The sequence below is a fragment of the Thrips palmi genome, unplaced genomic scaffold (genome assembly GCF_012932325.1).
Source record: "Thrips palmi isolate BJ-2018 unplaced genomic scaffold, TpBJ-2018v1 HiC_scaffold_15, whole genome shotgun sequence".
NCBI lineage: Eukaryota > Metazoa > Arthropoda > Insecta > Thysanoptera > Thripidae > Thrips > Thrips palmi.
In genome coordinates, this window is record NW_023144624.1 from 7,006,791 (window position 1) to 7,030,887 (window position 24,097).

The following is a 24,097-nucleotide window of genomic DNA, read 5'->3' on the forward strand; positions in this document are numbered from 1 at the left end:
GAGTGACGCCCTGCCGCCCTGCCTCGTGGCTCGACTTCACAAATTACCATTCTCTACTTGCGGCCAGTAATGAGCCTCATGACGGCCTGCATGGACGCGTCACTCGCACATCAGCAAGAGAGACAGAGAAGGAGGACTCGCACATCAGCAAGAAAGACAGAGAAAGAGGACTCGCACCACAAAAAAAGTGATCTTGCTGCTGTTATGAGGCCCGCGAGATTAAAATTCTGATATTGAATTTAAGGCCCCCTCCCGGGCGGCGCCCCACCCCCACGACGCGGGGGGCCGTTGGCCGCCCAGTGGGAAAGGGTGGGAGGGTTCCTGCCGCTGGCCCCGCTGGCCCTGCTGGCCAGCGCCGCCGGGTTTCTGCACCGCGAGCGATGAACCCTGGCCAACCCGAACCAACGCGACACCCTCCCCTTCCCCGTCCCTCTCCCTCTCTCCTCCCCGCTGGCACTTTATGACCTAATACTAACTGTCGCCCCGAAACCTGGGGCTATAATTTATGTTAATGGTCAAGCGAGATGGCGGGGGGAGGAGAGCGGGGAGAGGCGCGGGGCTCGCTGTCTCACTCCCACCGTACGCATCCCCCCTCCGGCCTCCCCCGTGCCCGCCGTGCCCGCCGTGCCGTACTTTACTTTTCTCTGCCGCACACTCTGGGCGTGGCAGAGGCCGTCCTCGTCGCGCGGCTCGCGCGGCCAGTGTGGCCCCCGCCGCCACGCCACGCCGCCAGGCCGCGCCGCGCCTCGCGACCAGGACTGACTGCTCAGTTCAGTTCCGTTGTGGAGGTCGGCGTCGGCGGTGCCGGTGCCGACGACGGCGACGGCCTCCCCGCGGGTGTTGCCGGTGTGCCGGCGGTTCGATCCAGCCGGGGCTCGCGTCACGGTGTTCGCGGTGGTCACACGGTGGTCACAGACGGTGGTCACAGACAGCAGTCACGGTCGACCCGTAGCGAACTTCGTGGTCAGTGCTCGACGGACTTTTCAAGAAAACTATGTACGTGTGGATCGATTTCTTCGCGTTATCGTGTTCCTCGTGTTGCGAATCGTGGTGGCTGGCAAAGACCTTGCCAGGACGGGACAGTGTGCTGACGACTTTTGGCGCGAACGACGTTCGGAGGTACACTGAGAGAAAAGTTTTGTTGCCAGAATCGAACGTTCGGTAGCCACGACTAAACCTGTTTGGTAACTTTTGAAGTAATCAAACAGTTCGGTTCCCAGTACCGAAGTTGTTTTTTGATGCTGCTTGATGCTCATTAACAAACCAGAATGGGCCTCCGATGACCCTAGTTAGTAGCTGGGTAAAAAACAAGTTTATTTCTGACTACCGAACAATGTTTGATCGGTTGATCGACTGCATTGATCATTTTAACAGCGTCGGGCAAAATTGTCTCAGCCCGCGGATCCGTCTTTCCCGCCGGTATTCAATACCCACAGTCCATTCCCTCGCCATTCAAATGATTTGTGCGCGGGAAAACTGGTTACGCATCGCCGGGAGTTGAACCCCCGCCGAACCCGTCTCACTATCCAGCCTCCAGGCACGGAACCAACTGAGCCACCGTGACAACTGAGAAGGGACGGGATGTCGTAGCCTCTAGACTGACAGCCCGACAGCAGTGACGTCATTCGTCATGTTGCCAAATTCATCATAAGTCCTGTCGAGCGTTGTGTTATTCTATCGATACACCAACCTAAGTCCAAAGTAGTTTAGTAGCCACGACTGAACTGGCGGCAATCGAACCACTTTCATAGTGTACATCATTTTGATTTTGATTGGATGGACCAAAGTTGTTCGTTTGTGCAGACAAAACACGATTTTTATCGGATACAAAAGGGGTTAGTGTTCACGACGAAACTCTTTCTACCTGGTTACCAAAACGTTTATTACCTGCGACAAAGCCTTATCAATCGAACAAAGTTCAGTACCGGCATCAAAACATTTTTCTCAGTGGGTAAGCGAGTGCAGTGATCGGCAGGTCTGAGTAGTGCATCTGTAGTGCATCCGTAGTGTCGAACATTGAATGGATCGAGCGCAATATGCGATCGTTCACCCCCATTTCACGAAAATGACAAAAATTACCTCACATACCGTCTCGGAGATGCATCGTCGGTCCCGCCTTTTCAGCCGATTTGTGCAGCTGCGGAGACACTGGTACCGCTCGCGTCCTAATCGTTGTCCGTAGCAGTCCCGTAACGTTTGCCTCGTGACGCGACGCGTCAGCTGACGCCGGCCTGACGGCGAGCTTGACCTTCTCAAGGAGGTGACGTCACCCCGCAGGGCCGCAGGGCCGCAGCGCGCGGTGGCGGTGCTGTGGGTGGGGCCCTCATTAGTCACGAGCAGCACCTGGGCTGTCCAGCCTGTCGCGTGCGTCGCGTGCGAGTCCGGTGGTCCGTTCGGAGGGCGCCGCGCTTGGGACGCGTTTCGGACGCGTTTCGGACGCGTTGGCACGGCCGGGGGGAAAGTCAACGCACGCGAGCACACACACCAGCGAAGGGCCGTCGAAGGGCCGCGCACAGCGAGTACAGCGCGTAGTACAGCACAGGGCGGCCCGGCATGGGCGTGGTTCGGCCGCGGCAACACCGAGCAGCGCCTGCTTTTCAGGACCGAATTTCCCCCCGCCAGCGCTGTGAATTTCGTTTTGCAGTGTCTCCGAGCAGAGAGAGCAACAACGGTGTATCGGCGCGCTCCTTTCAATTCGCCACTTTTTGTGATTTTAGTGCCTTCTTCGAATGGGGAGAGCGCATCGAGCGCGTCGACATCTACCTGGACGCGCTCCAGGGTGCTGCTCTGGGTGCTGCTCTGGGTGCTCCGGCAGAGGTGTGCTCGGCGCTCGCATTGTACTGCGACTGCGGGAATGTTCGGGAATTTTCTTTGATACGCACAAAAAATAGCCTGGAAAATTAATTTTGCTAGCCGAGTTAAAATTCGCGCTGATCATCTTCAACGACGTATTATTAAATTTACTGTTTGTTGTTCTTGGAGCACATTTTTATAAGTGACACCGAGTCAAAATCGAATCAGATTGCCCGGGCAATGATGGCCTTGTGCTTTGCGTCTTCCACGCCTTCTCAGACGAGTGACTCTGCTGGGAAGGTTGGGCGGGCAGGGCGCGGAGTGCGTCTGTTGTTTTGCCCTGCCCAATTTGACCACACTTGGAGCTGGCGGCGGGACGCGGCGCACGTATTGATTAGGGCTGGCTGCTGCATGCTGGATGCTGCTGGACCAATGGCTGAGCCGCCATGCCCTCCATGCACGAGCTGTCAGCCCTCGTCAAGCAAGCTCCGCGCTGGCAGTGCGGGCAGTGCGGGACGCGCAGGGGGTGGGGGCGGCAGGCGGCACCAATCCCTGCCCGGGACACACACACACGGCACCCAGATTATATCATGGTCCAGAGGCTCCTTTTCGGGTCGCGTTTTGTGGCGTTTTCTGGCGTTTCGTGGCGTTTCACCCCGCGGCGCCTGTTTTGCATTTAAACGCCGCCCCTGCTCGCCATCCTGCTCGCTCGCCGTCCGCCCTCCGCGCCCTCTGGCGGCGAGCGAGAGAGCGAGGCGGGCGCGGCCCTTTGGCGGCCCCCACCCCTCGTGCGCGCGCACTCCAGCATCCCCTGGCCGGGCTGGCTGGCGTCGTGTAGCGTCGCGGGGTGGCTGCTGGCTTCATCCCTCAGTGGAGCCTCGGCAGCAGGAGGGTGCGGCCTGCGGCGGCCAGGCAGCAGGCATGGCCGCGCCCCGCCGCGCCCCGAGTGAGTAAAAACAAGGACGGGCTATGCATGCAAGCTGGAATGAACGAACGAATGAATGAATGGTGGCTCGAATCGGCACGAATGCATGGACGAAGGAACGAACGGACTAACTAATTAAGAAACTTGTGAACGGTAGAATGAATGGAATCATGGGTGACTGAATGAATGGATGGACGGGATGGACCAATCAACGAATACTGAATGACTGAATGGATAAACGGATGAATGGGTGAATGGGTGAACGAATGATGCAGCGTTTAATGCATGCGCCAAGCTCAGTGGCCTAGGCCAATTTGTATGACAAATTTAGCTGATGCATCGCAAATAATGATTGTGTGTCGAGACGAGGAGCGGCCAAAGGATCGTGCTAAATGTGTAGACTAGTTCAACATGATCAGTGGCGTCGGAAGTGGGGTGACGAGGGGGCTCAGAGCCCCCCCCATCGCCAGCCAGGGGGGGCTGAGCCCCCCCCAATTTTTTGGCCCGAGCGGAGCGATGGCCATATTTAATTTTTGCGCGTAACGCTATTGGACGCACCTGGAGGCGACTTGACGTGTCGCAGCAACCACGCCACGAACAAATGGACATTTCAAAGCATGCTCCTTGCTTTCATCTTGTAGTTAAAAGTAAACAAACGTCGTTGGCTTGAAGCTCGCTACGCTCGCACTTTGAAGTAGCTTTTCGAAGTGACTTTATTTCTATGCAATAACATGTCGTTCACAATCCATGAATATTTACCATGTCAAAAACATTGAAAATCTAAAGAGAAAACAACCGCAAATTTTACATTAAATTTCTTAGACAAATATTCATAGTGCAAACCTGTGCAGGAGTACCTTTGGATTAAAATAGGCACGCACAATTGTTCTCTTTAAACAAAATTTGACCTGTTGTAAGTATCACGTAAAATGGGGGGGGGGGGGGTCGCGCTTAAGGATTTTTAAAAATATTTGAGCCCCCCCCAGCGAGAGGGACTTCCGACGCCACTGAACATGATTGCTTGTTGGCCGTCGGCCCGTTTACGAAATTTTGTTCGAGAGTCCGTTTCGGAAACGCATGAGCCAGCCAGCCTGTCGCCTGCTGATGCTTCAGCGCTTCAGCGCCACCCGCATAAGCCCCATCCGGCAGTTAGCGGCCTGGGCGCGCCCCGGCGGGCCTCAGTGTCATCGCTGCTGGGGGAGTCGCTGTGTTAATTCACCGAGTAATTTATACATCCCGAAAAAACAAAAATAATAATTAAAACCCTCGGCGGCCTGGGCTGCGTGACCGATGGAAGTGCCCTGCCCACCCCGCCTCTCCGCCGGACGCTGTGCTGCCTCGGTGTACAAAATTCCTCGGCGTTTCCCCCAGGACCGTCCGACAAAATGCCTTCCCTTCCCGCGCTCTCGTTCTCGTTCCTCGCTTCGACGAGGTCGAACTATTTCGGACGTGAGCGCGTGGCGGGCCGGGCGGGCCGGCGCGGAAACAGCTGAGCAATGCTAAACAAACGGGCAAAGCGGCGGAGAGGCGGAGCGGGACAGGAAGCAGGCGGAGCAGACCTCCGCGTAGCAGAGTGAACGGGTGAACGGAGACCTTCATTCACCCCTCTGAATCGGGTACTATGATAGAGCTCTTTTTGCAAAGATAAAGTCATTCCGGCATCGCGATTTTTTCCTTGCGTTAAAAATATTTTGACAGAAACTCAAAGAAAATTTTCGAAAGCCTAAGAGAGCTCAACGCCTCTATGTGAATCCTAGCCAAGTGAAACAATGTATGAATGAATGCATGCGTCGCGATGAAATTTTGATTGAATCTAGTACGTGGCTGGATGAACGTCGAATTGAATCCCACGCAAATGAATGAACGGCCACGCGTTGAGGGCAGTGTACCGTAAGCGCAGGCTCCATGAGAACAGCTGCTGAATGTGTGTGAAGGGGATCAGAAATAGATCTACAAGCATGACGCCACGCCTCGGGCCGGCCGGGCTGCTGGCGATCAGCTGTTGGCCAGAACGGATCGGCATCGGCACGATCGGCACCGCTAAGGCACCGCGCGCTTGCGGCAGGAAGGACGGCTGCCCCGCCTTTGGCGCGAAAAGTCACACAGCCGGTTGAATGACTGCCGTGTCGGCTCGGCTCGGCTCGGCTCGCGTCGGCTCGCGTCGTCGTCGGGTTCAACGAGGACGGCGGTCGGACGGCGGTCGGACTCGTCGGACTGCACCCACGCTTTCCGCGCCACTTTGGCCACTTGGCCCGGCCGGGTATCTGCCCCGAGATCGTCACGTCGCAGTTTCAGCCAATTAGAGGAAAGCCCCCCGGGCCCTTCTTGCCCTCCTTGGACCTGTTGAGGCGTCGGTCGCCGAGGCGCTCGCCGTGCCCATGGCCGTGCCCGCGCCCTCGCGCACCTTGAGGACGTCGGTGTGGACCACGGCCGGGTTGGCTTTCTCATTTCTTGACATGTGTCGAAATGGCACTGAGTGCACCGAGGCACCCCCGGTGGAGGGGGTGGCCACACTGCCCGGCCGACAGTGGAGGGGGTGGGTCGATCGAGCGCTCCCTCCCCTCCGCTGCCTCTGCCGGCTGGAAAACAAAGAGAAGCTCCCCTCCGCCGGCCGGCGGGCAGGCAGAGCAGCCAGCCAGCGCGGCAGCGCGGCCAGCAGCCAGCGAGGACAGGTCTTGAGCGAGCGCCCCGCGCCCCGCGCCCCATCCCGAGGGACCGGCCACCGCGTCGCGCGTCCAGGCGCGTCCAGGCCTCCACGCCGAGGGAGAGTCCGTTTTGCACCTCCGAGGTGCTTCCATTTCGAACCTCTGCCGCGACGCGGACGTGAAAGTGCGCGTGGCTTCGAGGGCGCGTCCGCTTCGATCAGACGAAGGAGTCCGTCTTGGTCCTGCTGTCCTGCTCGAGTCCCGGAGGGTCCTGCAGCAAGGCAAGCTTCACCTCCTCCCTGCCGCGCCGCCAGGTTGGGTACGGACCCCCTCCCCCGCCCCGGGCCCCGCCGCGCCGTGTTCGGCCGCCAGTACTTGTTGCTAACCGAGTGAAGCGAGTGATGTGCCCCTGCCTGTGTAGCCGTGTAGTCTGTGTGTTCCGGGCTCCCTGGCCCTCTGCCCGCCGCGAGGCCCCCGCCTCCCCCGCCTCCCCGCGCGCCGCCACTGAGTCTGGACCTCGCATGCAAGAGCACGTCCTGGCCGAGCTTAGCGAAGCCAGCCAGCGTCTAGACCGGCAGCGACACGTCGTTTGCTTTGTCTCATTTGGCAGCAGTGCGCCACAGTGCGCGCGCACCGCGGCAGTGCGTTCAAGTCTCAGCCGCTCCGCCCATACTGTACACTGACGAAGGTGGCGTGTTGGCTCAGTCAATCAAGAGCCTCCCCGCGGCGCGCCCACCGCGACGCCTGCCGAGTCTCTGTTTCTCTTGCACTCTACGGGCCGCCCGATGAGTGCGACAGAGACAGCGACCTGTGCAGCGGCTGGGCCCGGCTCGGCCTCATACGGTGCCGCCTTTCGGGCATTGCAGCACGCGCTTCGGTCACACCAAGTTGGCCCCGTTTGGCTTGGCGGTGTGACGGCGTGCGGCAGTGGCGAGGCCCGTACAGGATGTCCCATTTAGGCCCTTGCCCCGCCCCGCGCCATGGAGGCCGAGGCCGAGCTCGCCGTGAGCACTTCGACGGGCCAGGCCGGCTGGCCCTATTTTCCACTAAAAGTACGTGTCCACTGTTACGCGGCGGCGGCGGCACGACGCCGGGATGGGTCCTCCGTCGACCTGGAGTCTCGGGCCAACAGGCTGGCCGCGTGGGGGAGAGAGAGGGAGGAGAGTGAGAGAGGCAGAGAGAGATGTTGAGAGGGAGGGGCTGTTCGAACTGAGCCTCCTCGTACTGCTCGTACGGCCTGCCAGGGCCCCATGGCGTCGCGGCGTCGCGACGTGCCTTCCGCGCGCCCCTGCAGTGCCTGCCCCTGCCTGCCATGGCCTGCCGCCGCGCATATCAACCAGGGAGACGGCCGGGCCGGGCCCCGGGGGGCACGGGGCCCCAGTGGGGGTACTACACTGGGGGTACGTACTACACTGGCGGCCGCCTGGCGTCGGCGGACGAACGGACGGAGACGCGTCCAATTTCCGGCGTCGGCGTTCCCCGTTCTCCACTCCCGCTTCTTCGCTCTGTCTCTCTCCCACCCCTACGGAAGTCCCCATGAGTGCGAGAGAGACCGAGCGACGAAGCACTATTTCGGAACGAGCCTGCAGGGGGTGGCTTAGGCCGCGCATTTTGTCGACGCGGTGCTCGCCAACCACCGAGCAAATAGCCGGCGCGTTTCGGGTGGCGTGCCACGACCGCCACACTGGAACGAGGGGCGGCGGCGGGTCGACGCACGGAGCACGGTGTACGCGGTGAGCATGGAGTGCGTCATCCACTGCCCCGCCGGCCGACACAAAAATAGCCCAGGGGTGGCGCGGGCGCGGCGGGCGCGGCATGTTGCTGTCCTGGACGTCGATACCGCGCTGGACTACACAGTCGCCGCCGTGGCCGCGCCGCCGGTGTACAGCAACACGGTGAGCACGGAGGTGGGGCGCGGCCGGGCGGGCGGCCTGCAAGACCAGCGCAACCCTACCGCCCTACGGCCCTGCCTGCGCGCTGGGCCCCTACGGGGGTGGGGCTGGGTGTGCTGGCGAGGCTAGCGGGCAAGGGCACCGAGCCTGTTGTGGCCCGCTCGCGCTAGCCCGCGCTCCGCGGCCACTCCAAGTTGTTGCTGGTGCAGCCGCCATTATCCGCGTCCCTGCCAGTTCCGCCGTTCGCTCCCTTCGCTCCCTTCGCCACTGCTCCCTGGGGAGCCCCCGCCCGCCCCGCCCGCCACGCCCGCCACGCCCCTCGGCACTCCGCGCCCCGGCCGCCGGTGAAGGGAGGGACGCGGAGGGGATGCTGTGTAGCAAAAGAGGAGATAACAGCCCTGGGGGAAGCGCGAGGCAGTGCGAGGCAGGGTGTGGCGCGGCGCGGCGGCGGTGCAAGGGGTGAGCATTGGGCACAGGAGCGGGAGTTGGTTCGGCAACGCGGCGCAGACAGACAGACAGACAGACAGACAGACAGACAGACAGTCACACACACAAACACGCACACCCGCGCACACAAGGCGATACTGTACACGGGTGGTGAGGGGTGCATGGCTAATTTCATTTGGTCAAGCCAGAGTGCGCTCGCGTCGCGGTGGCCTGCAGTGCGTGCAGCGGGGGTTGTGCTTTGAGTGGGGTGTCGCCGCGTCGCCGTGCCGGCCGTGCCCGCGGACTGGAGCGCCTGGAGTCCGAGTGCTCATCGAGCGTCCATCGCGAGATTAATCGCCCTGGGCAGCCGATTGGACGGGGCCAGTTTCATCCGGGAAAGAGCTTCCGTCTCTCTCGCACTCCCCGCAGAGTGCCAGGCGCGCGCGAGCGAGGCAGCGGGACGACGGTTGTTCGGAACCGAACGGCGTCGGCGGCCGGTAAACTTTTGCTGAAATGAGTGCCCTTTGAGTTTTTGTCGTGTTACAGGTGGGGCCCGTCCCGCTGGCCGCGGTAGCCCCGGCCGGTGCTCTTCAGGTGGTTGCTGCGCGCGCGGTCCGAGCGGGCAGTGGAGTGGGCGCCGCCGCGTCGATCTCTCATTTCTTGCTCTACATCTACCCTGTAGATCCGAATTTGTTTGAATTGAAGGGACAAATTCGGTTCTAGAGAGGTTTGTGTGGGGTTTACATTTCATCGTGGGAATCATCATCGTCGTTTGCTTGTCATTTTACTTCAAAACTACTGTATTTTTTCTCCTTCTTTTGGTGTAATCTATTGTGATTTTGAGTTCAGGATGCATTATTGAATAAATTTAAAATAAAAACACCTCCCGTGTCAGCAAAAATCGACCGAGTCTTCATTGCACTACTCCTACTACTCCCTCCCCTCCTTCCCGGGAATACTCCTCGCCACCAGAGTCCACCACGGCGGGGAGTAGCGACGGCCGGCTGGCCGCGCAGCACCGCGCCGCCGCCGGGGCGTGGGGTATATCCAGCAGCGACTGGAGTCGCCGGCAGATGGCGTGGCGAGCTCGGGGCGGGCTCGGGGCGAGGGTCGAGCATGGCATGGAGCTTGCTGTCGAGGATCGGCTGCGGAAAAGAGAAAAAAGCAGAGCCATAGGGAAGGGGTAAGCTTGTGATGAAACGAGGACCCACTGAAAAATGGCGCCCATGCGATTCCAAACAGACAATCTTTGGGATGGGATCGAAGCCCACCCTCTTATCGCACCCACGAGTTAGATCAACAAATTCACGCTACTACAGAAAAAGATTCAAACTAAAGTAAATATTATGTTTTAAAATTTTTTATTTTCATTTTTGAAATTTAAAACCTTACGAAAAGTGCATAATACATTCTAGGAATAGAGAGGAAGAGAGAAACGAGAGAGGACAGGCGGCGCTGCTGGCAGACAGACGAGGGGTGTGGGGCGGCCCGGGAGGCGGAGGGGAGGGGGAAAGGGGAGGGGGTGATTAATGATATTTGTCCGTGCAGAACCCTGCGACGTCCTTAGCAACAAAACAACGAAAAGTAGGACTAGACCCTTACTGCTCTGATATAGGCCAGCCTTCAGGGGAGGCAGGCAGGCGTCAGGGTGCGCGCGCGGGCCTTTGCGAGATTCCGCCTCCAGAAATTTCCACAAATTCTGACCAGCATGACCGTGTTGCTCTCACTACACAGGCGCCGTCTACGTAGAGAAACGCGGGCGTAAAGAATATACACGTACAGGGTTCACCCGCCAGCCATTGAATCAGCGAGTCGAGCGAAATTCGCGTCATTCGGAGCATCTGTCTGCCTGCCTGCCTGCGGGTACCGCGGGCCATCGCTGTCACCGCGGCCGTCGAGGTGGTCCATGGTGGTCCATGGTGGTCCGGGCCGTCGAGGTGCGGCGCCCTCATCGTTTCCCGATTCATTTCGAGGCCCGGCCGCCCGGCCCGCCCACGCCAGGCAGGACGCCCTATCCGCTCAGCCGTCGGCCGCAAAAAGAGGCCAGATAAAAGTGATGTTATTCTAGACGACGAGCATCCTGCGGGCTGTGACGGGCACGCCGAGATCGGCGTGGCGCGGGGCGGGGCGGGGCGGGGCGGGGCGGGGCGGGGCGGGGCAGCGCCGGAAGCGAGAGGCCGTCTCCGTTTCATTCCGCGAGCCCCACGAGCCCCGCGAGGGGAGCGAGATCTTAATTCTTCCGGCTCCCTGCTCCAATCTCAATCATAGCGAGGCGCGGCACGCCACGGCACGGCGTGCAGTTCTATAGGATATCTCGCGGGCCGGAGCGGCGCGGCAGCACGGCGCACGCGGGCAGTGACGGACAGCTTGACAGGCGGCGGGCAGGCAGGCAGGCAGGCGGCGCCGCACCCGCCCCTGAGGCCCCGTGGGGCACGAGGCACGGCTGTCACTCGGTTCGAACTGGGCCGCGCTGGCCGTGCACTTGCCTCTCATTACGCACCATTGATACGTCACGCGCCGGGAGGTGCGTCCACCGCGGCTACCGGCCTCCGCGGCTACCCGCTACCGACTCTCAGCCACCGCAAGCTACAGGGCCTGCCAGCTACTGCACGGCGGCGCGGCGGAGTGGACAAGCTGAGCCCCTGGACGCCTAATGCCGAAAACTAAACGAAACCAATCAACTCTATCACTGCTAACTTACGGAGATCCGAACCAGAAGCTCACGAGGTTCGGACCCAGCCGCTCGACCGCGGTCAGGAAAACTCTACTCCGAACTCACTGAGCTACGTTCCCGCTGGCGCCGGAGACGTGAGACACGTTCATCGACATCGGAATATTGCTTTCAAACTAGTTACAACGCTAACCGAGGTCGCCACCGCGAGCGTGCGGCGGCTCGGCGCGCGCAGCGCCATCTCGCGGCGACTCGCGGAACCTCGTCCGCGCGCGAGGCCAGTTTGAGCGGTGACAAAATCTCCTAGTGTCTACGCAATGATCTCTCTGACCAGCTCGAACGGAGATACGCCCGAAAGACGAGTCGAAAAGGGAGATCGATTCCTGTCGGTCAGAATCCCAAAAAATGGCGATGGCGATCGCGGTGGCGGCCGTGTCCGTACGCGCCGCGGTGGGCGTATGTCGCGTGTCTGCGGCGTCGATGGCGTCGACGGCGTCGTCGTGACCAGACACTGTAAACACTCTCATGGCGAAGTAATGAGGCGCGGATGATGAACTGTGCGGGAGGGGTGGGGGGAAGGGGGGGGGGGTCCTGAGCGCCCCTGCCAAGGACGAGATGCCTGCGCGGTGCCGTCGCTGTTCTTGACGAGGCCCTGATTAATAAAATCGAGGCAAGCATGCAGCGCATTAGGCAGGGCAGGGCAATGACGCGGACTAAATGCCGATGCCGCCCCGTCGCGGCGTTTCCACGACAAATGCCTTCATCGCCTCGGCGCTGCTTCGGCGTTGCCCGGCGCGGCTCGTTCGCAGCCCCGCCGAGCCCCGCGCTGTCCCCGCCAGAAGGCGCCACCTCTCATTGGCACCGGCAATCGAGCGGCAATCGCGTGCCACTTGTTGGCGGCAATAATTTCCGGCTTCATCTCCATCTGCCTGGCCGTGCCTGGCCGTGCCTGGCCGTGCCGCTGCAGCGCCAACTTGTTGGGGCCGAGTCGTTCCTCGTCGTCCTCGTCGTCCTCGTCTTCCAGGACGGCGGCGGCGCAGTTTCACACACGCGGAGAATTAATGATGGCAAAGCAGCAGGCCGTGGTGCCGTGCCGTGCCGTGGCGTGCCGTGCAGTGGCGTGCAATGCCGTGCTGTGGCGAAGCCAAAAAGGCGCTTTCTTTTCCCGGGAAGCGACAATAATGGGACAATAATGGCGGTGGGGTTGGCATCCCTGCTCGCTGCTCGGGGTTGGCACGACTGCGGGGCGGCGGAGTAGGCCAGTCACTAAAGGCAGACAAGAGCTCCCAGTCCGTTCGACAGGCATCTCAAAGCAAGGGGTAACCAAATCGAGATAATCAGCGAAGGTCCAGTTGGTCCAGACGCGAAGGCCGTCAAAAAAAGGCAAATACTGGATTTTCCGACATTTTGAAACTGTGTGAGGGCGGCGCCGCTTTTAAACTAAGTGTAGTGTGGCGTTTCGAAAATTCCGCGCCGTTTTCCAGTGCGGGGAGCGCGTGGTGCGAAGTGCCGACGGTGCCGACCGCGGACGCCCGGCGTTGTTTGTCACGATTATCCAGAGAAAGCGCCGTGTCGACGATTCGGTGACAATTCCTCATATATCTCCTGCCTGCCGATAGAGACGTTTCATGGTTCGCGCGGCGGCCGGGGGCGGCGGGGGGCGGCGCGGGGGGCGGTGGGGGAGGCGGCGACGTCCGGACGACGGGCCAGAGATAACAGATGAAAAGGAGTCCCCAATACACTGAGTTCTGAACGAACCCTGAACCCATGTTCACAAAAAAATATCAAAATACGGGAAGCAGGCAGAGGTTCGAGTCCCCGTGGAAGTGACCTCGTTTCGTTCCCGGCGGAGGCCGTCCGGGACGTCCCCGTGGTGCCCCCAGCGGCAGCAAGCGGCAGCCCCTCGGGTGCGCGGCGCGGTGCGGCCTCAAAGTGAGTCGGCACAAAATACACAGATATGGTAAAGGGCGGGCGTGTCCTGGCGTCCTCGCCGTGTCCTGCGGTACTGCGGCACTGGGGCACGCACCGCAAGGATTCCGGGACGCTGTTTTGTCATCCTTCCAGCGAGCAGCCGCCGTCCTGCCGCCGCCTGCCCCCTGGGGCCCCTCAGCGCACTAAACAGCTGAGTCAATGTGTCCCCGACGTGGTCCAGGACGTCGTGGACCAGCACTGCTGTCCTGGCTCGACTCCTGGCGAAGTCTTAGGTCCGCGCGCCGCCGAGCGCCGAGGGACGTTGCTTCGGAGAGCCGCGTCCTGGGGAAGTACTAAATCAGTCGCAGACAAAGTTCGCTAGGAGACCAGAATGTGGAACCGCGACAGCGAGTTGAAACTGTGGCGTCACAAGACGTTCTCGGTACTATCACTGTTTTGACAGTGTGTTCTCGCCACGGCGTCGCGGAGTTTCATCCAGCACCATCGGTGTTCTCTTCCGCGGCCTGCCATGTCGTTTCCGCCCCGGGTCCGCTTCGCTCCGGGACGCCATTGCCGTCTCTCTCGCTCCACTCCTCTCGCTCTCGCCCCCGCGCTGCCTGCTGCCACAACACTGTAGAGGCCCCGTTCCGCGCCGTTCCGCGCTCTTCATCCGGGGACGTAAATATTTAGTAAACACTCCGCGGGGCCGTGGAGAAGACCGCCGTAACTGCGGCACCGCCTCACGCCACTTGGCGCGCACCGGTAGCCCTCAGGGCAGCCCGGCGCAGCCCGTCCCGGCCCGTCCGCATCGCCAAATGGATCACCCTTCCGAGACGTCCCCGATTCAGGGGCAGCCCGGAGGACGCACGGGGCGGCGCGGGGCGCGGAGCGGGACCCTTTCAAAACAGCTGTCTCTTCTTTGTGACGCGTCCCTGCAGCAGTCGTACACGTTTCCTGTTTGTTTCGTTCACGTCGTCGTTTGGCGAAAGCAGGGACTGAGAGGGCCGCCAGACGGACGGACAGACAGACAGACAGACAGACAGACGCGAATTCAAACGAACAGGCCGGTCCGTGGACGCGAAGAGAGAGGCGGCGGTCTGGCCGCGGGCGGCCTGGAGCGCCTGCTGGCTAGGCAATCCGTGCGCCGGCGTGCGGGCGCGTTGCCGCGCTGCCAGGCGCCAGGGCCCTACTTGCGCGAGGGCGGCGACGGCGGGCTGGCGGTGCCCGCGCGACCCCGCGGCGGCCATCTTTGCTACCCCTGCGCGACCTCTGCCTGCCACGGCACTGTTCACACCCCCAGCGAGTGCGCCGCGTACCTGAACAGCCAACTGGGAACGTCGCACAGTGGAGGCGGCCAAAATTCTAGACGCGTTTTGAGCTCCAGAGTCGGGACAGCAAATTTCCGAGATTCGACCATTTTTTGACCAACTTTGGTCCCAAAATCGTTGCGGTCAAAGGCAAAATCGTTGTGGTCAACGTCTTCCCGATACAGGGCATGAAAGAGTAGGGTCTTAAGAATACTAGGGCGTCGAGGGAGGCCTTTTACGGCAACTAGATTGGACACAGTGGTCACCCAAAGTTAGCAAAATCAGCAAATTTCCGAGATTCGACCACTTTTTGACCAACTTTGGTCCCAAAATCGTTGCGGTCAAAGGCAAAATCGTTGTGGTCAACGTCTTCCCGATACAGGGCATGAAAGAGTAGGGTCTTAAGAATACTAGGGCGTCGAGGGAGGCCTTTTACGGCAACTAGATTGGACACAGTGGTCACCCAAAGTTAGCAAAATCAGCAAATTTCCGAGATTCGACCACTTTTTGACCAACTTTGGTCCCAAAATCGTTGCGGTCAAAGGCAAAATCGTTGTGGTCAACGTCTTCCCGATACAGGGCATGAAAGAGTAGGGTCTTAAGAATACTAGGGCGTCGAGGGAGGCCTTTTACGGCAACTAAATTGGACATAGTGGCCACCCAAAGTCAGCAAAATCAGCAAATTTCCGAGATTCGACCACTTTTTGACCAACTTTGGTCCCAAAATCGTTGCGGTCAAAGGCAAAATCGTTGTGGTCAACGTCTTCCCGATACAGGGCTTGAAAGAGTAGGGTCTTAAGAACACTAGGGCGTCAAGGGAGGCCGTTGGCCGCAACTAGATCTGACGCGGTGGCCGCTCAAATTCAGCGGAAACGGCTACTTTTGGAGATTCAAATGACTTTTTGACCAACTTTGTAGATTTTTCTGCCTGTCTGCCCTGGCCAGTCCGAGCCTGCTCAAAACGTGTCTAGAGTTTTGGCAGTCTGCACCGGTCTTCTGGCCCACTGTGCGTCGGTGGCGCTGCCCGTCCCGCTCCTCCCTGCTTATTTCCTTCTTTATCTCTGGTAATGGGCGAGCTCATGCGTATGCGAGCGTGGCCTGATGATTCTGCGGGGCTGGCCCAGGCTGGCCGGCCGGGGCGGCGGGGCGGTGAGGCGGAGAGGCCCGCGGGGCGTTCCGATGTTACTTTTGTAATTGTGGTGATAGCGGTGGTGGCCGGGCTGGGTCTGGCCGGGCCGGGCGGTGGTTGGCGGTGGTGGCGGTGGCGACGGTGGTTGTCATGGTGACGGTGCTGGCGGGCGGCTCGGCCCGGCTCGGCCCGGCTCGGGCTGTCGGGGTGCAGAAAGCATGAGAAAGTCCATTAATCATCCTGTTGGCCGCTACCCCTCCGCCCTGCCCCTCGCCTCCCCTCCCCGCCCCTCCTCGCCCCCCGCCCGGCAGACCCTGGGCCTCTTTCGGCCCTGCTGCACAGCCCCTCCCAAAATCCCACAGCCCGAGGCACCCCTCCGTCCCAGTCCCCACCCGGCCCGGCAGGCCCAGCCCTGCCCAGCCCGGCCCAGCCAGGCCCAGCCAGCCCCGAAGACGAGTTCGGTTGGAGAACGCGTTGCGGTCCCATTCTGCGACCCCCGGGTAAATTCTCGATCCAGATTTTTTGGGAGGCCCCGTAAAACAAGCTGTAAGGAATCCAGCAGAATCGTGCGTCGCATCTTGCACTATACTTTGTTCAAAGAGCCTGACGATTTTGTACAAACACACGCACAAAATCGTTAAAAAAAATCAAAGTAAAAAAAAATTAATTTGCTCGAAAACGAAGTTTATTTTACATGAAGCGCGAAACAGAAGTCTTCAAGCAGAAGGACTGATAAAGTCTTCAATTACCTTTTCTACCGTATCCATTATGTCATTACAAAGAAAAACAGCCCCTAAATTCCAATAAATTAAGTTTACTTTTACACATAGTGGTCCTGGAATTTGACAATTCGGAATCACCTGCTTAAAATTATCGAAGAATTCGAAGCTTGCTGAACCAGGAATCCTATAGGAACGAGAAGTCCACACACTCAGGTTGCCGAGCGACGAGGCGCTCTATGTAACAACCATTAATTGAACGGAAGCGGGAAGGCGATTGATATGTTTATCAACAAGTGTCACATTACGGGGCAGTTTTCACGGCGCACGTGGTTGGCACGCCATTAAGAACGCGATGTCTCCATCAAGTAAAACAGGACTTCCACTGGACGCGTATAATTGTTTTTTTTTGTTTTTGTTTTTCTGTTCCTTGTTTTCTTTACCACTAACGACATGACGAGTGCGGCCGTAAAATTAAAATCGTCACTTTGCAACACGCGACAGCAACTAGCGCCCGTAAATGTTTCGATTTTTCTGCTGTCGCAGCGCCAAATTTATGAGACTTACACCTTGAAAAGTAGCGTTTGGGTCGTGTGAAAAGTGTGGCAAATTTTTGTAAAGTTGGCGCGCTGGGCGTGTACTGAAAGCTCCAACCGCTCCGTGGCGTTGCGGTGCGCGCTGCCGGCCGCTCCATGCAAAGGGTGCCAATCACCCCGCACCACACAAGCCATTAAACACGGCCCACGTTCGAAATTCAGCCCGGACGTTTGACCAACCGAAAAAAAGTTTCGTAATTTTTGATGTCGAACGTTGATCTTCATTGACTATTCTGTTTGAGGAAAATCAAAAAACTTTCTTCTTCCGGTTATCATGAGTCCAAAGTCCAATTAAAGCACAAAAAATATTTGAGTTTATTGGTTCTTTTTTGGAGAACCTATCTTTCTTGCTTGGGAAGCTTTTTCCTCATCACGGAGCCCGAAAGAAGAGAGGAGGGACTGGCGATCGCATCTGAGCGCATTAAACTGTCTCGTCAAAGCGGCAAAGCGGTAAAGCGGCCTGATGAATTCATTCAGGGAGGATCGACTCGAGCCTCCGAATCTTCGAATCTTCCGACCGGCCGCCGAGATCCCCTTCACGCTATTGGCAGTCGGGGGAAACCAATCAAGGCAGCGCTTGAAAATGCAGCGGGGACCTCAGCTGATCATCGGGATGCGAAGCCTCAAGCCTCTCGCAGCGATTCCTGAAAAGTGTCTGCAGTTGCTCGTCTTCGCGCAGGGTTAATTTCTCATATTTTCTGCACATCCTAGTGTGCTGCAAGCTGCGAACAGTCCTTTCGTCACCCTGTCTCTCCCGCACTCACGAGGCGGCCGAGAGAGAAGCAGCTGTACGAATAGCGCAATCAGACTATTGGAGCGGCGCCGCCACGGCCGCGGAGCTTGCAAAAGGGGTTCGCCGAAAAATGTTGCAGAGGAACTGGATGGCATGGAGGAATCGTCATATGCTGCCAAAATACTCTCAACAGTATCGTCCCTTCGCCCACCCTCCCTCGGTACGCCACCCCCTCCCCCTCCCCTGTCACTGGCTCACACAATAAATCACTGTGGCATCACGCCCCCCTCCCCCGCTCCTACCCCCGTTCCTACCCCCGGCATCGGCCAGCCAGTCCTCACTTCGGCGAGGCCTGCATGGAGGTTAGCAGCGAGTGGCGAGTGGCAGCGAGAGTACAGTGTAGGAACCTGCGGGAAACTTATTGGCAACCTTTCGCTACCGATTCAAAAGACGAAAAGACAGTACTTTTTTCGCAGAGCGAATCTCCCGCTGCCGCCTCGATGTGGCGTCGTGTGACGTTCTCCTGCAGGCCGGCCGCCTCCCGCGCTGCGACTCGTAAATAGTTTCACTGCTTCCGGCTGGATCCATTACGGCCGGACTTTTTGCTTCTTCTCCAAAATGTTTGCAGATGCCGACGGCGGGATCGGTTTTCTCGGCGCACTGCTACAACGTGGGCTTCCTTTTCCCACCAAGTCCTCGACAGCGCCTGGCTTGTGGCTGCCTCGGTGGAGGACTTGGAAAATCACTTAGAGTCCTTGCGCCCCACCTCGCCCCGCCTCACCCCGCCCCGCCCTCCACGCCCCGCCAACACACGACAAACACAGCACCACAATATAGCAGATGGAAGGGATCTATCACAATTTGTGCGCACTTAGCAACCCCTCGTGGAGCGGCCCGGCTCTGTAGTCTAATAGCAGTGCGCCAAACACGAAAGCAATACGCCATAGCGGCAACAAAAATCCTATTTCTCCTTCTTCTTCGTTTTTTTTTTAAATTGAAAAATCAAAGCGACCGCCGACAAATTTGTGCGGCAAATACCCACAGCGCCGAACTGCAGATTTGGCCAATGGTAATTTTCCAACGAGCACCTGCGCAAACTAAGATTTGTCAGTGTGTGTATGTGTGTGTGTGAATAAGTGTGTCTTGGCGCGCGTTGTGTGCGTGCGTGTTTGCGCGGCTGTCGGCGAGGCCTCGCTCCATTGGCGCGTCTGCGGGCGCGTCTCTCCCTTCACCCCCTCTAATCTCTCCCTTCTTCCAATGGCCGGGGCTGCTGCCTCCCTTTGCCGCCATTTCTGCGCCACTTCGCTCCGATCTATCTCCTTTTTTTACACCCTTCTTTTTCTTCTTATTGCACTTCCCTGCCTCGGGCGGTTGGAAATAAAGGGAGGAATCGGCGGCGGCTCCGCAACATCTTCTACTCTGTCCGAAAAAAAAAGAGCGTTGTGTCTGGGATTGAGATTAGAAATAAGTAGTGTGACGTTGGATGGCTGGTTACAAACGCTACGAAAATTGCTCGAATCGTTGGTCGAGCTAATTGCCTGTGCTCCCCCTCGCCCCGATTAGCCCAACACGTCTTCAGCAGCGGGCCGCCCACGCCGCCCTGCAAACAAAGAGGCTATTTTTCTTTTTTTAACGTTTCTTTTTGGAACAACCGATTATATTCTTTTCATAATCGTTCTTTTTCAGTGGCTTTTCACAGCTCGGCTTGGAGCAGACGGACGTACCGTCGTCGTAGTGTTTGTTTGTCAACTTTCGCATTTGTGTAATGCACGCGTGTGTGTGCGCGTGCGTGTGTGCGTGCGTGCGCGCGTGTGTGTGCGTGCGTGTGGGAGAGAGACGGAGAAAAGAGACGGTGGCCGCTCGCGCGCTGTGTGTCCGGTGGGCAGATATGATTAATGATACAAAAGGGAGACAGGCCAATGAATGCGAGTGGAGAGAGAAAGAGAGGGAGAGGCGGGACGGGGGGAGAGAAGAGAGCGAGAGAGACATGCGGGCCGGGCCGGCCGGGCCGCCGAGGGTTGGGGCATTCGACCACTGGCCCTACCATGCTTGTAAGGTATGCGCCCGTCCCTGACAACTATACGGACAAGGCAGACGGCCGGTCGAACGGACCGGCGGACGGACAGACGGAAGGACGCACAGACAGACAGACAGGCCTCCGAAAGGGCGCACCGTGCTTGCCTCGACACGTTCAAAGTGAGGGGCGCTGCGTGTGACGCGCGCCAACGCGAGCAACTTGGCGTGGCGTCGCCTAATGTTCCCCGGGACGCCATAAAACGTAAAGCGCGGCTGCGCAAGGCGGTGCTTCAAAGAAGCGGTACAGTCGCGCAAAAAAAATAAATAAGATGTGAGTTTCCTCCTTTCGGTTTTGACTGTACCACCGGCAGCAGCACGGCCACCTTGAGGGCGGTGAAAGGTGGGGACGGGCCGCGCCGGACCGCCCCTCTGGAGGCCGAAGTGCTGAGCTGGCGAGGGCTGGAGCGGGCGGGGGCGGCTGACCGGTGGTGTCCGGGGCGCCCCCTGGGATGGCGCCCGCTAATTTGAGAACGACCACTGGCCACTGCGGCTGGAGGGGAGGAGAAACAGGGAAAGCTAGTCCTCTGCTCCAACCGACGTTATTTTTCACTGTAAAGTACAATGCCGGAAATGAAAAATTTCTGCAAGATTTGAACACAAAATAATTACACACGCAAGACCCTAAAATAAAGTTTTGAAACAAGCTGAGATGGAAGTTGGCACGACCCAGCCCGCTCTGACGCGATGATCACGGCTCCGCGTGCTGCTGCACGCACTGCTTCTGCAGGCTCTGCCGCCTCGCGGCCGCGCTGTCCGAAGGTTCGGCGTGTCGCGGCCGACAGCCCATCCTCGGGGGACGGCAGGCCGGCCCCGCCTTGCCCTCGGCGTCCCTCCACTGACCCGTCCGTCCGGCGAGGAGGCCGACAAACAACGCGCCGCCCCGGACCGTCCCGGCACCACTTTGAGGACGCCGACGAGGCCGTCAGTGTCTTTGCAGTCCCTGGCTTTCTCACGCTGAACTTGCTTCTTTATGGCATGTGGTCTGGAACCGTTCTGGAATGCTTCCATATTCGTCTTGGGCTGGTCTGTTCAACAAAGGCGCAAAGAGGATTTCGTGAGCTGCAGAGAACACTCGGATAATTTTATTGACTAAAGAGTGTAGCTGCAAGCACAAAAAACGCTGAGATGAGAGCGCTGTGGCCGCAAATACTTGGCAGCCACTCCAGCAGCCTTGAGAAAGCGGCCAGGCCCGGCCAGGGCCAGGCTGTGCACGAAGTGCCCCGCACACACATAGGAAATCAATGGCAACGCCACCCCCTGCGTGACCCCTCGCATTTCCATTCAGAAGTATATGGGAATGAAAAGCCAATTGCGATAAAAATACTGTTCTGACTGGAAATTTGCTGGCGTTTTTGTGTGTGTGGATGTGTATGTGTGAGCTTGTGTGTGAGTGTGTCTGTGACGTGGAGGGAGGCGGTAACCGGTGGGGGAGGTCCAAAGGGGCTTGTCAGAGTGTCACAGTCTGGAACGCTCTAGCTCCTCTACGCCGCCGCTCGGCTCCACCCTTCGAGCGAAAACACGCACACACGCACACACACACACACGCACACACACGAACACACACACGCACTCGCAGGGTGATATTCCCCGCACCCCTGCGCACGGCTCGACACGGCTCGGCACGGCTTTCCCCCGAACTGCTCGGGATTTGCTCAAGAGGTCGGTGTTAGAGCAGAGCAGTGGCCCGCCCACAGGGAAGTGCACTAGCTCCCTGCGTGTCCGCCTGTAACCGAGGGTATAACCAGAGCTTAGATCTCTAATGCACGGCGTTGTGTAACTGGGTCAGGCGGGGTGCTTTCGTCTGTCCGTCGACTCGGACGAAAAAAAAAATTGAAATAAAAGTGAAACACTTAGAAGGGCGTTGCAGCCTGAATGGCACCTCTCAGCACCTCACATCCATATCCCTCGGCCTCGGTGTCAGTGCGGCAAGCCAGGCAGGCGCAGTCGGGGCGGCGGGTCGCCTGACTTTCGGTTCATTTATAAACAGCTGTCGTCAAAAGGACCGCGCCCGACTACGTCCCACTGCGTCCGACTCGTCGCGCGGCCGCCTCGGTACAGTTTCATACACTTTTCAACCGGAAGGCCGGATGGCAGACGTCCTACGTTTCGGAAAGAACTCTGAAGCAAAAGTCTGCGTTTCCTTCTTCTTGCGCTCCCGGAAACTCGAGGGGTGTTGTTACTCCCTACTGCTCGCACTCCGCCTACCGATGGCGCGCTGTTTTGACTGTCAGTCTAGCCTGGCGTGGCGCCTCCCTGGCCGCCCCGGCCGCCCCGCCCCGCGGAGCGCGTCGCGCGCGTCGCGCCCTGTAAGCTGTAACTGAGATTCGGGAACCCAGAGGGCGCTACCGTCTTTGTCTCCCTGTCACTCAAATGGAGCCGCGAGACACTGCGAGGGAGCGCGCGAGGAGGGAGAAGAAGAAGAAGAAGAAGAAGAAGAAGAAGAAGAAGAAGAAGAAGAAGAAGAAGAAGAAGAAGAAGAAGAAGAAGAAGAAGAAGAAGAAGAAGAAGAAGAAGAAGAAGAAAGGGAGGCGCAGGGTGCCGTCAATGCCATGCACCCCGCATGCATTGGCTTGCTCCCGAACTGCTCTATGCGTCGCCCTGTCTCCCTCGCACCCCTGCGGTACTCCCCGCGAGCGCGAGAGAGACAGGGCGACAACGCCGTTCGGACTCGGCCCTCTGGCGCCGCCTCCTTTTTCCCCGTGCGTGTTGTTGATACCGTGTCCTCGTTTCGACGCGGGCCGTCTCCACCCCTCAGCCATGCCTCTAGCCGTGCCTCAGCCGCCGTGCCGTGCAACCCCTTCCCCGCCATGGGGGATGCGCGCCACCCCACGCGAGGAAAAACGGAAAACATGCTGATGCCTCGACCGTCAAAAAAAAGTTTCTATTTTAAAACTTTCCCCCAGTTTTGGGTGCCTGGCGCGTGACCTATGGCCCTTGTAGTTTTGAGCGCACCGCTTAGGGGTGGACCCCAACGTCGTGTGTGTGTGGCTGTGTGTGTGTGTGTGTGTGTGCGTGTGCAGGGCCTGGATGCACTTCTGCAAGTCACCCCGAGGCGGCCTTCGCTGCAGACCGGCGCTGGGCTCCTACCCCAACCTACGCCCTCCTACGCCGCACAGACGGCCCTCAGGTACACCAAAAACAAAAAAAAACGAATATCGTGGTTTTGCTTCGGTTTTGCTATCGGGAATTCGGAAAAAGTTTGAGCATTTGCATTATGATGCTGTCTTTCCTCCGCAATCTTGACGCGCGGCAAGGTGACGTCCTCCGTTCGTCCCTGCGAACGCTGCGAACGGCCCTCGCGTCATGCCGTGTGTTCGCGACGCGTTGAGGACGTGCGAAAGCACCCTCATTGGCTGCCCCAATTCCCCCGCAAACCCCTGGCCCTGGCGGCCCTTGCTACTCAGTCGCTCTGTCTCTCTCGCACCCCTGCGGAAAGCCCACGAGGGCGAGAGAGACAGAGTGACGCTGGTTGTCGCCGTTCGGCCCGCTCGGCCCGCTCGGCCAGGTGGTGCTGGGCAGGTGCAGCGGGGCGGCGGGGCGGCGGGGCGGCGGGGCGCAGGGACAGGGACGCAGGGACGGCGCTGCTTGGGACGGATCCATGATGGTGCGCGGCAACGCCGACGCCGCTCTCCCATTGGCCGGCGCGGCTGCGAGGCGGGGCCTGGCGCGTGGTGGGGGAGTGGGGGAGGGGGAGGGGGAGGCAGGACGCCGCGCCGTCGACGCGCTGCGAGATGCCGTCCCGCCTCAGTCCCTCCAGGGAAGTCAGTGCAGGCAGCGCGGCGCGCCTGCGTGAGCCTTTCCGTGTGCAGTGTGAGTGAGTGAGTGAGAGTGCTGCAGTGAGTGCGCCGAGCGCGGCCGGCGCGCCGCCATGAGCTCCTACCTCATGAACCCCACGTACCACCACCAGTCGCCGGCCGTCATCGTGGACCCCAAGTTCCCCCCGACCGAGGAGTACAGCCAGAGCAACTACATCTCGGGCGCCGATTTCTTCGGCCACCACCACCACCATGTGCAGGGCCAGCACCACGGCCACCAGTACGGCTACCACCAGATCCCAGCCCCCGTCCCGTACGGCGCCACCGCCACCACCACCATCCAGATCACCACCAACGCCCCTGGATATGGTGGCTACGGGGGCAACTACTACCACCCCCATCCCCACCCCCATCACCACCAGCACCAAATACCCCCTCCCCCTCTGCCCCCCGAGACCGCGGCGATGCCCCCCGCCAGCAACTGTGCCCCCCTTCAGCCCCCCATGGTGGCCGAGAGCC

General features: G+C 59.4%; 1 protein-coding gene across 1 annotated transcript; it reads left to right on the plus strand.

Moving 5' to 3' along the window:
* Positions 1-23,585: 23,585 nt before the first annotated feature.
* Positions 23,586-24,036, plus strand: LOC117641133 (uncharacterized histidine-rich protein DDB_G0274557-like; the record flags this gene model as incomplete). Its single annotated transcript, XM_034378250.1, has 1 exon — positions 23,586-24,036. A coding segment is annotated over exon 1 (345 nt), but the record flags the coding sequence as incomplete, so codon positions are not given.
* Positions 24,037-24,097: the final 61 nt, after the last annotated feature.